The 17,543-nt window shown below is 35.5% G+C and overlaps 1 protein-coding gene across 1 annotated transcript in view; it reads left to right on the top strand.

Moving 5' to 3' along the window:
• The window catches only part of LOC309499923 (uncharacterized protein), a 389,370-nt gene that overhangs the window by 228,265 nt on the left and 143,562 nt on the right, over positions 1-17,543 (top strand). Inside the window, exons 18-20 of the mRNA XM_082171466.1 lie at positions 2,029-2,202; positions 5,129-5,302; positions 6,026-6,187. Coding sequence (XP_082027592.1) covers positions 2,029-2,202; positions 5,129-5,302; positions 6,026-6,187 — 510 coding nt within the window. The remainder of the gene's footprint in view (positions 1-2,028; positions 2,203-5,128; positions 5,303-6,025; positions 6,188-17,543) is intronic.

Here is a 17,543-nt window from a genome sequence, read left to right as displayed (position 1 = left end):
AGCACTGTATGTGTTTTTCTGCTATTTACACAAGAACAGTGAAGTTCTGAAAGAGTTCCTCACCGGAAAGTCCAGAACTCAGTGTGAGAATATTCTTCTAGATGTGTTTCTGAAGGGAGCAATGAATAAAGCCTTGAAGAGTGAAAATGGACACCTGGATCTTTTCCTTCGATTCCTTCATGGCATCTCACTGGAGTCCAACCAGAGACTCTTACAGGATGTGCTGATTCACACAGAGAACAACCCAGAGAGCGTCAAGAAAATAATCCAAAACCTCAAACGAGGTCAAAAAAACAATGTCAGTCCTGAAAGATGGATGAATCTGTCACACTGCATGATTGAAATGAAGGATCATTCTGTTGTTAAAGAAATGCAGGCATTTTTAAACTCTGAAACAAAAACAAAAAGTCTTTCTCTTGCTCAATGTTCAACATTGGCAAACATGATCCTGATGTCAGAGGAGGCACTGGATGAGTTAGACTTTATGAAGTACAACTTCAAATCAAAAGAGGGTAAATTGAGACTGGTACCTGCTGTGAGGAACTGCAGAAAAGCTCTGTGAGTGTGAAAATCTAAACATATTACAGTATGAACATAGGTCTTGGCGGTATATTGAGTTTGGACAAGATATTTATTTATTTTTATAAACTATATAAAATGAAACACATTTTATATTGATATACATTAGATTGATATTATGAGCACATCTGAAAAATAACGGAGGACACAGAGTGAGCTGCTGTAGGAAAAATGCTAAATTCAATTTGTCCTATATGAGACATGCGTTACCTTATGAGTTATTTGGAAGGCCTTAATATATAGTAAATGTATATAGTTTAACACCGCTTGCCCCTTCAGATGCTCTGACAGAAACTTGTGCTGTTTAATGTGTTGAGACATGGTGTTTTCCTCAGTGCATAACTTACATTTCACAAGTATATTCTCCATCTGTAAATGTTGGAAGGTCATGCAAAAATATTTTGCTATCAGGAGTGGACAAACCTTATGCAATCGAGTCTATAGTAAACTTCACAGACTTCAGTGAACGAGCGCTGCTGCACACCAAACAGACAGAGCGCAACAGAATAGGAGCGTTTTTCTAGAATATTTGTTGTGCACATTAAATGACGGCATATGTAGAACTTTAAACCTACAAGTAAATGTATTTTTATAATATAAGTAGCTGTAAAGTGACTATTGTAATGGGGTAATCATATGTGGGCTAATATAATTACTAATCTCAGATGAGTAAATGTGTGCCTTTTACCAGTTACCGTTTAGTCTGTGCTTTTATTATTTATTTTCATTTGCAGTGAATTTAGCTTCAGTTATGAAAAACATTGTTGGGTTTTTAGATTGTAATATTGTTGTTACAATGTAAGAATATTTTTTTTTTTTTTTTTTGCATTATATGTATGTTTATAGCACAGCCTACAAAGTTACATTTACTATTGTTTTCATAGCCTTCAACATGAACTTTGTTTGTAGGACAACATTGGGCAGGATATGAAATGCATTTTTTTTTTTTTTAAGTAGAAAATACCCATATATATATATGAAGAGTTCAGATGCAAAAGCCTCTAAGTGCCATCTGAAATTTTCTTCTAGAATTATCATTTTTATAAAGCTGGTATATTTAAGTTCAGTAATTTAACTTAAATGACAATTAATAGGTGATTTGCATTGCCATTTAAGTGAAATTATTAAACTTAAATATATGAGCTTGATAAAAATGATCATTTTAGAAGAAAATGTCAGATGGCACTTAGAGGCTTTTGCATCTGAACTCTTCATATATACTGTGTGTATATCGCATAATGCCATTAAAAAAAAAAAAAAAAAAAAGGTTATGATTTTTTTTGGTCATATTGCCCAGCCCTATATGACCATAATTTGTAAGAATTAGTTATTAGTTTTAATGAGTAATTTATAGGTTTGTATTCACAAGCATAATACTATATAAATTGATGCAGTTATATGCTGATTTAATTTTCAACCAAATTAATACTATTAGTTCTTCTTTTTCAGATTAACATGCTGTAAACTCACTGATCAGCACTGTGAAATTGTGGCTTCAGCTCTACAATCACCAAACTCCCCCCTGAGAGAGCTGGACCTGAGTAACAATGACCTGCAGGATTCAGGAGTGAAGCTGTTCTGTAAGGGACTAAAGAGTCCAAACTGCCAACTCAACATATTGAGGTTTGACTTGCACATTTATTCATTCAATATGTTAATATTCAAGAGCAGTTCCCTGTCTAGAATTTTTAAGGAGAAAAATTAAGTAATCCACTTTGACAATACAAGTGTCCCACTTTAACAGTATTGCCTGAAAGTAAGTGGGGTTTCTTCAGAAGACGTACATGTTACACAGTGGTTGCAGCAGAGATGAAACAGGATCTAAGTGCAGCAGCTTTATTCAAAAACGAACTCAAACTTCACAAAACAATCTCCAGAACAAGAACAGAAAAACCAACTCAAGGCAACGTAGAACTGACAAAGAACAGAAAGAAACACAAGGCTTAAAGCTGCCGTCGGCAAAATTTTTTTGATCATATTCAGTGAAATTGACACTATAATCCGACAGAACAACATAAATAAGATGGTTTTAGAAAAAAACCCGAGCTTCTAACTCCACCTGGAGCGTGTTATTTGTTTTGCAAAAATCCACCGCTCCCAGATCATCGGGTCCAATCAGCGCAGGGGGGTGTGAGATCTGACTGTCAATCACAGGTCGTGCACACGCCACAGATCCCCCCTCACTCGCGCACGTTAATATCACATGCACACGCCAAGCCTGAAGTTCGCCTGGAGATTGCATGAAGCGTGATGGCGGAGAGAAAATCTACTAACAAGCTTCCAATTCCTCGGTTATTGCTATCTATGGATAGATTAGCCAGGGCAGCCTACCTCCGAGTCCATGGTGTTGATAGATGCTGAAGAGACGGACGCGTTCACAGAAAATCAGGTACACATGCACAGTGACGCACTGACGAGCACGACCTCGATGGGAGGGTGCTCGCTGGTAGTGGGGAGGGGCATGAGAGTTGTAAACATTCAAAATTTTGGCTAATCGACCCAATCTGCCAGACTTGCCGACTGCAGCTTTAAATAGACAGAAATAAGAGGAACTAATGAGACTAATCAATGAGACAAAGCTGAAGTGAAACTCAAATCAGATCAGAAACCATAGAAACAAACAGGCAGGGGGCGGAGAAAGACAGAACGGAACTAATTAACAGTTTAACCAAACCCAGACAAGAACAGAAATCAAAACAAACTGACAATGTGACAACGTCTTTTATTGTTCTTCTTCCCAGTATTATTATTTTTTTATTTGTATCATTATATATATATATATATTTTTTTTTTTTTTTTTAACCAAGGTAAGAGACATCGTAATATTATCAATAAATGGCACGTTCGGGATAGACTGGGGGGAGAGGCGCTGTAATAATGTAAAATATGTGAAAAATTATGTGTTTTTTAGTACACCCCAAAAACAAAATCAAGACATCGTAAAAGGGAATAATAGGACCCTTTTAAAGTAAAAATAACTATATCGGGATTTATATCGTTATTGTGAATTAAAATTACTCTCATCGTGATATTACATTTTGGTCATATTGAATAGAATAGAATAGAATATTTATTTGTCATTGTAACAGGTACAACGAAATTTAAGTACAGTCCTTGTCAAGTGACAAACATCTAAAAATACAAAAATACTACTACTACATTAATACTAAAAACACACAGGAGACACACCCATGCAGACATCCACATTTAAAAATTGCACATGGCCCTTTTGACACAGATCAGTGGTGGGGACTATAATTTAGCAGCATTATTTAATGCACTTATGGCTGTTGGATAAAAGCTGTTTTGTAGTCTATTTGTTCTTGTTTTCATGGACCTATATCTCCTGCCTGACGGCAGTAGTCTGAACAGTGTGTGACCGGGGTGTGATGAGTCCTGCATGATGGTTTTGGCCTTTTTGATGCAGCGGGAGCTGTGAAGTTCTTCCAGAGAGGGGAGGAGGCAACCAGTGATTTCCTGTGCTGCCTTTATGACACACTGGAGCTTTTTCCTCTGTGCCACAGTGCAGCTTGGAAACCACACAGGATGACAGGATGCTCTCAATTGAACAGCGATAGAAGGACACCAGCAGTTTTTTGGGGATGTTGTTCCTCCTGAGAACTCTTAGAAAGTAGAGTCTCTGCTGGGTCTTCTTCACTAGCTCAGTGGTGTGGACGGCACAGGTCAGGTCCTCCATGATGTTGACTCCCAGGAAGCGGAAGTCAGAGACCCTCTCTACAAAGGTTCCGCCTATGAACAGCGGCTGGATAACCGTTTTCTTCCTCCTGAAGTCCACAATGAGTTCCTTGGTCTTTGATGTATTGAGGAGCAAGTTGTTAACTCTGCACCACCCCACCAATTTCTCCACCTCGTCTCTGTAATTGGACTCATCCCCCCTTGTGATGAGCCCCACTACTGTGGTATCATCAGCAAATTTGACAAAGGTGTTGCTCTTATGAGCAGGGGTGCAGTCGTGGGTGTAGAGGGTATAGAGCAGGGGACTCAGCACACAGCCCTATATCGAACACCCCTAGCTACCCACATACCTGCATATTGGTTAGAACATAAAATAATTTATTGATTTGTTTTTGAAACTTTTTGCAGTGTTGTAATTTATAGTCCTGTATAAGGTGTGCTGCCGGAACCACAGCATCCCCATATCCTGCATCCCTGCCAATGTAACACAAATTCTAGAAAAAATATCTAAAAAACTATTTGCAATTTTTAATTTTTTTATTAAGACATTTCCTTAAAAAGTAGAAAATGCCCATATATATATATATATATATATATATATATATATATATATATATATATATATATATAATATAATATAATATAATATAATATATATAATGTAATGTAATGCCATTCAGCCAAAAAACAAAAAAACGGAGCCCTATGTGAACATAATTTGAAAGAATTAGTTATTAGTTTTAATGAGTAATTTATGGATTTATATTAACAAGCAAAATACTATTTAAATTGTTGCAGTTATATGTTGATTTCATTTTCAACCAAATTAATCCTATTAGTTCTCCTTTTTCAGATTAACATGCTGTAAACTCACTGATCAGCACTGTGAAATTGTGGCTTCAGCTCTACAATCACCAAACTCCCCCCTGAGAGAGCTGGACCTGAGTAAGAATGACCTGCAGGATTCAGGGGTGAAGCTGCTCTGTAAGGGACTAAAGAGTCCAAACTGTCAACTCAACATATTGAGGTTTGAGCTATACATGTATTCATTAAATATGTTAATGTTCAAGAACAGTTCCCTGTCTAGAATTTTTTTAAGAAGAAAAATTAAGTATTCCACTTTGACAATACAAGTGTCCCACTTTAACAGTATTGCCTGAAAGTAAGTGGGGTTTCTTCAGAAGACATCTTTTAATGTTCTTCTTCCCAGTATGGAATTGTTTTTCTATTTCATTATTTTTTTATTTTTTGGACTACGGTAAGAGACATCTTAATATTACCAATAAACGGCACATTCGGGCCAGACTTGGGGGAGAGGTGCTGTAATAATGTCAAATATGTGAAAAATGTTCTATATAAATTGTAACAATGTACATTCCAATACACCCCAAAAACAAAATCAAGACTTTGTAAAAGGGCATAATAAGACCCTTTTGAAGTGAAAATAATTATACTGTGATTATATATCGTTATTGTGAAATAAAATTACTCGTATCGTGATATAAGATTTTGGTCATATCGCCCACCCCAGCTGCCCACAAACCTGCATATTGGTTAGAACATAAAACAACTTATTGATTTGTTTTTGAAACTTTTTGCAGTGTTGTATTTATAGTCCTGTATAAGGGGTGCTGCAGGACCCTCAGTATCCCCACATCCTGCATCCCTGCCGCTGTATCACAAATCCTAGAAAAATATCTAAAACATTTGTAAAAATGAAGCGCAATAACATGAACACTTGTTGTTATAGATTATCTTGCTGTTTGGTGACAGAGGAAGGTTGTGCTGCTCTGGCATCAGCTCTGAGTTCAAACCCTTCACACCTGAGAGAGCTGGATCTGAGCTGCAATCACCCAGGAGATTCAGGACTGAAGCTGCTCTCTGATACACTCAAACATCTGGACAAACTCAAGTATGTTGATCATGAAAATGAAGTCATCATTTTATATATATTATGTTTTTATTTTGAATTTAAGGTCAACATATAGCAGTACAAAAAGACAACGACAAGAAAAAAAGGGTGATTTTACAACTGTTGAATTACATCACTTTCTCCAGTTTAAAACATATTTTTTATAATGTTATACATATATTTCTAGGCCCGTGGGCACAGGCAATGTGGTGATCATGCAAACAATAAAAGGATCAAACATTTAAACTGTTATCCTTTACATTTGATAGATGAATAAGAAAAGGTTCCCAGGTGACCTCGAAGCCAACAATGTTACCTGAAAGGTTGTGTCTAATGGCTCATTTTCATTGAGTGGTGCGGTACAGTACAGTGCAGTACAGTACGGTCTGCAATTATTTCCGTTTCCACTGTCAAAAGTTGTGAATGGTACCAAAATGCCGAACCGTACCGTACTACTTTTTCTGTACCCTTCCGTTGGGGTACCCAGCACAGTGGTACGGTACTAACGGGTGGAGCTAGACTCACTGCAGGATGTTGATTGGTTGACAGAGAATCATCACTTGCATGTGCTACAAGGGGAATGACAACATAAGCAGCACCATTTTTTAATATACCGTTGAAATATAATACTACTGTCATTGTGTCACGAAATGTAGTTTAAGAGTTTTTCAGGTGATAATGTAGTTGTTTAAAGCTCAAATCTATGGTTTATTTATAAAGATTTATGTAAATTTGATCCAGGTTGTGAGATCAATTCCAACTGATCACTGGGCGCTTGGCGCTAATGTACCCCGCCTGGAAACGCCTTTCCTCGGCTATTCATTCTGACGTTTGCTGCTGACTCTGACGTCTCTGTAGTGGTTAAACATGAGATATAGTTCGTCTTGTGTAGACCTAACGGCCGATCTTTGGTCTCGTGAATCTATAATTTGTTCCCTGGCCAATCGTTTTAAAGTTTCATGACTTTATATATTCAACGTTAGGTTTTTTAACTTTACCGTTATAACGTTAGACTAGAGCGCTGACTTTGTATGTTTGACTGAATTGTTTGCTTTATCTCTTATTGTATAGCTTCATGTACCTTTTACTTATACTTTTATAAAGGCTATTATTGATAAAACTGAAATTTAACAAAAAAGAGACAGGGTTGAGTTTTGCCATTTTTAATTTTATTACAGTGAAGATGATCTGTAATGTTGTTCACTGCAACATCTGTTGTTTAGTACAAATGCACTTATTGCCTAGACCATATTAATATGTTTAATATTTTTTAATTTTAAACGAAAAGAGGTAGGGTTGTGTTTTATATTTCGTTTTGTTATAAATAGGCTAACGTTCAATGAATCTAATCAATACGTGTTGCCTGAACCACATTTGTGTGGCTATAATGTTTAAGATTTCTTTAAATGAAAACGAAAAGAGGCAGAGTGCCGTTAGATAACCGGAGTAGCAGAGCGTGTTGAGTGCCACACCACGCCTATCAAGTAAGCCGGATGAGGGTTTACCGTCCTGAATCGTACTGTACTGTACTGTACCGTACCGCTCGGTGGAAACGAGCCATAAGTCTCTCTAAATGCGAAGTGGTAGAGAGTTCAGACAGCCAAGATTTAAAAAGTGGGTTTTTTCCATAAAGAGAGTATGTTTTTTTAGCTTCCACCATTCCATATTGGACGACTTTTTGAATTTGATGGGACGAAGCCATGAAGAGAGCTAGACCAGCTTGGTCACAAGAATATGCCTCAGAGTAGAATCCGATAATTCCCCATCCAAAACTCATAAAGCTTCGGGCATGACCAGAAGAGATGTCCCAGAGAGCCCTCAGCAGATTCACATTTGTTACAATTAGAGGAGATAATAATAATAATAATAATTCGTTACATTTATATAGCGCTTTTTCTGAGACCTCAAAGCGCTTTACATAGAAGGGGGGAATCTCCTCTACCACCACCAATGTGCAGCATCCACTTGGATGAGAGTCAGGACCTCGGTTTTACGTCTCATCCGAAGGAGTGTTGGAGGGGGTTGGAGGCAGGGTGGGAATTATACCGCGGCCACGCGGCCATGGCCGCCGTTGCCCTACACTTTGGCCTTCATGCCCCGTGAAAAAAAAATCATCGTACGGCCACAGTGGCCTGTGTGCCCTGGCCCTGTCCAAGTTCCATGTATAAAGCGCCAGTGCGGCATAGTGGGCTTGCTTTGAATTACAGCGAGCCACCCAAGTAGTCTCTGAACTTCAATTAGTTCGTGGATTCGCGCAGGTGCAGTGTAGGGCTGGGCGATATATCGATATAAAAAATATATCGATATATTTTTGAAATGCGATATGGAATTAGACCATATCGCATATAGATATAGTTCAAATGTCCTTGCTCCCCGCGCCTCCTTTTCCACTCTGCATGCGTGTTTAGAGCATGTTATGTTATGAGAGGCGAATCATGACTACTTCAGAAAACCCAGCACAAACCCAGGCAGTGACATAAGTGTACGCTGAGATAAAGTTTTTCACCTCAGAAAAACGGACTTTCTTGTCCTGTCAGCCGTTATCCTGTACTCGTAGCGCACACTCTTCAATTGCACGCGCAAATGCGGCGGCGCGCACGCTGTATCGCCTCACTGATCAAGTGCAAAAGAAACTACGAGCATGCAACGCCGTTACGTTGTAAATTACACGAAATAAAAGTAATGCAGGTATGATTTTCATTCTATTCTATTCACCATGGTAACTGTCCTTTCCATATTAACCCCAAAATGCCACTATTTTTTCTTTGTGTTATTTTTTATATTTTTAAATGACTGTAGTGGCTCATACCAATATTGTATTAACAAAAACTAGTTTGGGACTGCTATTTAATAACTTTAGCATAGGCCTAATGTTTATTTATTAGTACTAGTCTTTACTATTAGTCATATTCTTACAATTTATGTTATATATATGTATATGTATGTATGTATAGGCAAATTATAAAATGTTTACACACAATTTGTTTATAGCCTATATTGAATGTAAACTTTGATAATCATAATTAATAACTCACATTCTCACATGATATAGAGGACTGAATGAATATTTTGAATGCTTTTATTGGCATTTGTGTTGTTTCTGAATGCTTTTATTGGCATTTATGTTGTTTCTATTGTTGTGAGGGTGTATACCTTCTGGATGAAATGGTTCTCTCTCTCACACTCACATGATATAGAGGACTGAATGAATATTTTGAATGCTTTTATTGGCAATTGTGTTGTTTCTGAATGCTTTTATTGGCATTTGTGGTGTTTCTATTGTTGTGTGAGGGTGTATACCTTCTGGATGTAATGGTGCTCTCTCTCTCTCTCTCTCTCTCTCTCTATTAAAAAAGTCATAATCCATGTCTTATTCCAAATTAGGATGTTATGGTATCAATCTGAATGGGAAAACCATCGAATTGTACTCAATGGCCTTTGTGCCCTGCCATATGGCCTTGGTGCCCCTAAAAAAAAAGAAAAGGTGGAGGCCAAATGGCCTTGCCCCTAAAATTACATAATTCCCACCCTGGTTGGAGGGGTTGAATAATGAAGCCCATGAACTACTTTATATTGAATTAGTTAGTGCTTTGAGTTAATAGAACATGTGTTTATGACCTTGATAGAGTCTGTCCATTCTTCGTCAGTTATCTGAATACCCAAATCCTTTTCCCAGGAATCTTTTAGATATAAGTGTAGCAAATTAGCTCTATGAAATATTAATAATCAATAATAACTGGTTATAATTGATTATGAATATTTGGATCAGTTAATATAATTAACTTACTGTCATTAATATTACAATCAATTAGCCTGTTTATCCCGTGAACACTCAGGATTAATTGTTTATTAACTCTAAGAAATGTACATTTCCGGGGCATGGGAAATGTCTTTCTTAATTTACAGTACTACTAAGAGCAGTAGCAAAAATCTAAATGATTAGTGACTGCAGTTATGAGCTTGAGACAAGGACAACTTTACGTGTGACATGAACAAGATTTTATTAACTAGTTTAAACACTTAAACTACTCTAACATACACACACATACATGCATACAGTTTACCAAGGGAAAGAGAGCTGAAGCAGAATACAGGAAAGCAAGAAATTATAGCATTGTTTGAAATCATTGTTTGTCAGCAGATCAACAGCCTTGAGCAAACCATCAGTTTAGTTCTAAAACGCCCTTCTTTAAAGGGGTAATACTTAATGTATCAAATAATGAGACTGAGTTTGATACTTGCATGTCTCGGCCATTTGAATTAAACTGTCCTGATGCAATTTGTTGAGGCTCCAGTTGATCTTTGCTGATGTGGTCTTGATGAGAGAGAACCAGTGGTAGTCAGAGTATCTTTGGTGAATGGAAAGACAAGGCCGCAGCCTGGCACAAGCTTGGTGGGTCCTTAGAAGTTTCTAGTTCAGCATCATCTTCACGTCAGCATTTCAGAAAGGGACTAAGCGAGAGCTAAGAGCTGATCAGTGACTTTAAAGCGTGAAGATGGCACAACCTCTGGAGCTGTGTGAGCCAATGAGAAGATTTCCCTTTGGAGGGAAATTTTTACGACCCATTGTCCCTTTGAACATGCAATTTGATTGGATGTTTAACACAAGAATCTTTAAGATGCTTATAATACTAATGCGTCACAAAGTTAGCAGAATGTAATGTAAATGAACAAAACGGGGATGAAGATTGGAGTTTATAGAGACCAAAAATGCCACACATTTGATCTGGTTAACCATATTATCCAAAGTCTGAAATATTAACCGAATAGAGTTTACACGAATACAAAAGACAACCACATTAAAGGAAAATCATGAAGTGGGAAAATTAGATACATGTTTACACATTTATCAAGTGGTTATATATATATATATAGAATATATAGGATTAACAGGGTTTTTATTTCTCTTCCTCTGCAAGAGTTTAAGTGAGAGTCGCAGCTCTCAGGACATTCCTTTCGCTCGTAAAATCAGTTTCAGTGTGTGTCCTGTAACAAGACACCGCGTCCTGCCAGTGTGTTAGCTTCATTTGGGGAACGTTTCACAGGCCTTATTTGGGAGAGTGAGTTTACACAGATTATTCATTAAATAAATTAATAATTTGTGTGTCTGATTGGTCCAGACGCTACATAAGGTAGATATGTCAAGCTGACTCGTAAAGACATCCATAAAATGGGAAATCAAACTAGGGGCATCAGGAGAGGTAGAAAGTAGAATATATATTTCATTCTCATCTGTGAGCAGTTCAAAGTGTGAGATAGACATGCAAACATAATTTCTTAGCTGTAGATTTATTTAAACTCTTAAATAAATCATGTCATATTTTTGTAGATATTATAATATTATATTATATAATACTGGAATGCAAAAATATTACACAGAACAAACTGTCATATTAGTGAAGACAGCATGTTAGAGAAAGTGAATAAATTGAATCATTCAGATGCTTCTGAGCTGCTGTCAGGTTGAATGTGTTGTCTGTACGAGTACTGATGCTTGTTGTTTAACACGTAAGTGCTTGTTTTATTAATGTTATTTATTATGACACCTAATAAGTGTCTTAATAGAAAATATATTATTTTAAAAATATAATGGACACAAATATATTTAATCACGTCTGGCAACTTCAAATGTTTTATTTGGGTCTGTAAAAGTTAAACATCTAATGATCTATGCATTAATTTCCATTCAAAGGGATGGAAGCAATAGAAAAAGATTAGGCTTGGCCGACGCTGGTCATGTGTGTGATCCTGGCCAATAGTGAGCCTATACGTTCTGACATAGCGCTGCACTGTTACACTACATCAACAGGAGAATGACATGTAAGAGAAGAGATGGTTGAATAAAGTCATTATTTTTGTTTGTTTTTTGTGCACAAAAAGTATTCTCGTCGCTTGATAAACTTAAGTTTGAGTCACTGTAGTCACTTGGACTATTTTAACAATGTCTTTACTAACATTTCTGGGCCAGCAGATGAAATTACCTAGCAGCCTATGAAGAAGTGAGAGAGCTCTCAGATTTCATAAAAAAATTCTTAATTTGTGTTCCAAAGATGAACGAAAGTCTTATGGGGTTACAGTGGCGGATTGTCAGGGGAGGCACAGGTGAAAAGTTTTTGGGTGAAAATGTCTCAGAATGTGTATTTATTGTGTGTAATTTCACCTCTTCAAGTGTAACTCCATTGGTAAACAAAAAAATTGCCTATCACCATTGACTATTTCACTTTCAGCGATTAGAAGTGTTCAGAAAAGTAACATGGTAGAGGAGGCTAGCCTCCCTTGAGATGTCAACCAATCATCGAAGAGACGCAAATTACTTGATATTAGTTTGAACTTCTATCACTGATGTACCATGGAGAGTAGAGATAGTGAATATCTGATCGCAACAGCTACAAATTAAAAATGAAGGAAGACCTATAGTCTAAGCTAAGATATAGGGCCAGATTTAGGGCCAGTGCAAACCCTCTTTTGGCGTTAAAAAACTACTGTCAGGATGTACTAAAGACACACAGTGAAAAATTAGGGCTGAAAGTTGTAGATACATTTATTTTTGCAAAATAATTATAGGAGGAGAGTATTTAAATGATTTACGCAAGGTGATTTACTAAAGTTTGCGCTCATCCATGTACTGGTGTTCGCACCATTATTTACTGCCGTAAACAACTACGTCTTAAACTAGATGCTAATTTGCACTGCTCTCGGTAGATTGCGTTGGTCATTATGGAAATGATCTGTCTGTGTCTGTGTTCTTTCATTTGCATGTCGTCAGTAGATCACGTGCAGAACTTTCCACTCCCATCGGCGCTGTTTCGAAACTGCGCTCACACTAATTTGCCATTTAGTAAATCTGCCCCATAGGCTACAGCAATCATCTTCACTGAACGGCCGAACATGCTCTTTTACACGGACATTTAAAGGATGGAAGGTTGAATTTTTTATTTTTTAAATTACATTTATATTGTCTTCCTGTATATGTGTCGTTTTCTGCAAATATTCTGTCTAAAAGTGACCAAAAAAGCCATTTTAAAGCAGTTAAAAAACCTTGGATGGGGATCCCCTTACAGAACAAACATATATGGGAATATACTGCAACATATAATGCGATGTATTACATAATACATTTCCATATATGGGAAACTAGTGCTTATATTTTTTTATATACTGCAATATATGCATTGGCCATGAATGGCTATATATTAATACATATAAAGATAGACATAGACATACATACATAGAAATGAAGACAAAAATAGCATTAAAAGTAATACTCACAAAGGTTTATCCTTTATTGTGTACATATATCGCACATACATGTTCCCATATAAATGTGAATGTATGTTCACACACACACACACACACACACACACACATATATATATATATATATATATATATATATATATATATATATATACACAAACAAACACATTCATGGAGTTGCAACAGATTTCTAATTCCCAGCATGCTTTGCTTCTGACTGTTAAAGGAGAGCAAATGTTAAAATTAAGTGTTATTTGATGTGTTTTACTCAATATTAATATAGGGGGAGATTTGATAGTGTTTAATCCTCTATTATTTTGGAATTTCAAAGGTTTTCTGGTATGTGTGAGTTACTATAATGCTGAAGAGTAGAGCCTGTGGTTCGGCTGACGATTGCCCAAACACCATTAAGACTGTATTTACTATATTAGAAGTAATGTCTGTGCGCTCCTCAGCACAGTGATAGTCTCCTGGCTAAATACTTTTAGTACATGCAGGCGTGCTTGTGCTTTTGTTAACTAGCTTGAAAATATGAAATGTTTATAATGTAAGTAATTATAAAATATAAGAAATATAGTACATTATATATTTTTCTATATACAGTATGTGTTTATATGCATGAGTAAACATATCTGCAATATATTACACAGACAGTACCATATCTGATCACATGCATCTACAGTACCAGTCAAAAGTTTGGAAACATTACTATTGTTAATGTTTTTGAAAGAAGTCTCTTATGCTCATCAAGCCTGCAGTTAAAAAAATTAAATAATAATAATAATAATATTATGAAATATTATTACAATTTAAAATAATGGTTCTCTTTTTTAATATACTTTAAAATGTAATTTATTTTTGTGATGCAAAGCTGAATTTTCATCAGCAAGTTCTCCAGTCTTTGGTGTCTTATGATCCTTCAGAAATCATTCTAATATGCTGATTTATGATCAATGTTGGAAACAGTTGTGCTGCTTAATATTTTTTTTATAACCTGAGATACTTTTCAGGATTATTTGATGAATAAAAAGTTAAAAGAACTGTATTTATTTAGAATATAAATCTTTTGTAACAATATACACTACCGTTCAAAAGTTTGGGAACAATAACTATTTTTTTTTTAAGAAATTAGTACTTTAATTCAACAAGGATGCGTTAAATTGATAAAAGGTGATGGTAACGATTTATATTGTTAGAAATGTTTTTATTTTGAATAAATGCTGTTTTAATGAATAAATGCTGTTAACGTTTTACTCATCAATGAATCCTGAAAAAAGTATTCCAAAAAAATATATTAAACAGCACAACTGTTTCCATCATTGATAATAACTGAGTATCAAATCATCATATTAGAATGATTTCTGAAGGATCATAAGACACCAAAGACTGGAGTACTTGCTGATGAAAATTCAGCTTTGCATCACAAAAATAAAGTACATTTTAAAATATATGAAAAAAGAGAACCATTATTTTAAATTGTAATAATATTTCATAATATTACTGTTTGTTTTTTAACTGCAGGCTTGATGAGAATAAGAGACTTCTTTCAAAAACATTAAAAATAGTAATATTTCCAAACTTTTGACTGGTACTATATATATTATGAAGTGTATTACTGAATATAAAATTACATTAGTAAATATATAGATATATTAGTAAATATATTGTCATATTTTTTTCAATATATGAAAAGCGGCTATTCCTTATGTATCATTCAATATATTGTAATATATTAACACAATATATTATTATGTATATTTTCAAATATACTGTTATATCATTTATTGATAATTAATATATTGGGAAATATATTTTCATTTCGTAAGGGTCTGACTGCTAAAATTGTGTGTGCCCTCCACCAGCCGCCACTGAAGGGAACAGAGAATAAAACTCACTGCTCTTTAATAAAGAAAATAACTTTTGTATCTTTAATAAGGATTCATCTATATTTAATTTATAAGTTATGCAGTGCAGACTGTTTGATAACTTTATTAAATTTCCAACCTGTTAGACACAGGTACTGGTAAATATGGCCACAGGTAAATATGACATTTATTATGGGTTTATGTGAGGATTGTGGTAAATTCACTTAAATTAAAAGTTGTTAAATTTTTTTGAAGTCTATAAATGTTAAGAAAATTATAGCTTTCAAAACACTAATGTTGAATGGATATAATTAATGTTTAAAAGTGGGGGGACATCATCGAGACACAAGTAGCTGTATAGTATCAGTGATCCTGATTCATTCATAAAAAGATGCCATAAAACAAGTATTTAAAATATACTGTCTTTATGTTGCTTCTACATTAATTTGGAGATTAACTGTGAAATTATTACATTATAAAAAATATTAAAAACGTATAAAAAGTCAGTGTTTTTAATTGCGATTAATCACAGAAAAATGTGTGATTAGTGTAGTTAATTTTTAATTGTTTGACAGCACAAATTATATATTATATTATAAAGAATGGTACAGTAAACACAGCACTGTAAAATAAAATGTTTTCTCAGGTAACCTGAAATGTGCTTCATTTAGTCCTGAATTAACTTCTTGTTTTCAAGATAGAGCTGTAGCGATAACCTCAATATTGTAGTGACGCGATACTGACAACCGCAGAGGAATGAATGTTTCCTTTTGTCATAAGTATATATATCCTTCTTGTTCTGAACTTAGTTCATGTGTATTGAATGTTAAATAAGTTAATAATGATAACAAGACTGTGTTTATCATGGAGATTTGTACAGAGGCATTTAACAGACAGTGAATGAGAGAGATCGACTGAACGTGTGTGATTACCTGCGTCTGTCTTTGAGGTCAAGTCATATATATTCGTGAAAAGGTTGCCGTGTCTAAGGAAAGCGAAATCTTTGTTGTATAATCCTCTTAATGTTTAAGGGTATTTACCATGAATGGCGGCAGCGCTGGTCAGTGCCATTGGTCTCTATTAAGTGAAGCATCAGCTTCAGCGTTACCCATGAGACGCGTTGCTGGTCAGCTGAGCCTTGAAAAGTGAAGTTCAAAGTTAAAATAATTAGCACCTTGTTTCATTACGTCTACCTATTAATGAATAAGCATTTTTGAATGTGATCGTTGAACAAACAGTTTAATGACTCTCTCAAAGTCAATCTCTTGCCGCCACCCAGTGGTGTAATACTGTAACTGTGCTCTGAGTGACAGCCAGTCTATGCGCAGAGACGAAGACGATGATACTGGTGAAATATCAGCAGAAAGCCTCTTGTCCAGTCAGATTAGAGGATCGGAACTGTTATACATATACAAATAGCCGAACGAGCTTATTGTCAGGTTTATGTTCTGATATGTGGACCTTTATTTTGACATTCGTTTTGACTCGGTATTTTGAGATTGTCTTCTGTTTACTTCACTTCCTGTTTAAACGCTGTTTAGTTTCGGTTACATTGGTTACTGAATATGTCGCCTATATTTCATTTATATAGTAACAAATAAATAAATAAGTGGCGATAATAGTGCATATCGTGCCACTCAAAATTACAGCAAGGGAAATGCCTTCACCACTACAGCTCTATTTCAGAAATATGATTTAAAGGGTTAGTTCACCCAAAAATGAAAATTCTGCCATTAATTACCAACCCTTGTGTCGTTACAAACCCGTAAGACTTTCGTTCATCTTCTGAACACAAATGAACATATTTTTGATGAAATCTGAGAGCTTTCTGTCCCTCCATAGACAGTCTGTGCAACTGACACTTCGACGCTTCTAAACGTTCATAAAGTAACAAAGTTAAAAAATGTAGTAGTTTAGTTCACATTTTCTGAAGAGACTCGATCGCTTTATATGATGAACAGATTTAATTTTTCCTATATTCACATATAAACATTCATCAACTCACATCAGTCGTGGTAAACAGAAGCTCAAGTATGTTTGCTTGATGCGTGTGAGAACCAGTGAGGTTCAGTCTTGTGTTACGCAGCACACTTTAACTTCTGCAAGAGCTTACATCATTACATCATTACATCAAGGGTCAAATCAAATAGAAATGCCACTATATAGTGAAACTTGACTGGACTGAAGTAGAGTTTCTCGATGGGTTCTCTGTGTTTATGAACCTGTGTGTGTTT

Source organism: Leuciscus leuciscus (assembly GCF_965113295.1).
Source record: "Leuciscus leuciscus genome assembly, chromosome: 1".
Taxonomy (NCBI): Eukaryota; Metazoa; Chordata; class Actinopteri; order Cypriniformes; family Leuciscidae; genus Leuciscus; species Leuciscus leuciscus.
Note: the sequence above shows the minus strand (reverse complement) of the source record. Positions and strands in the feature narration are given on the sequence as shown.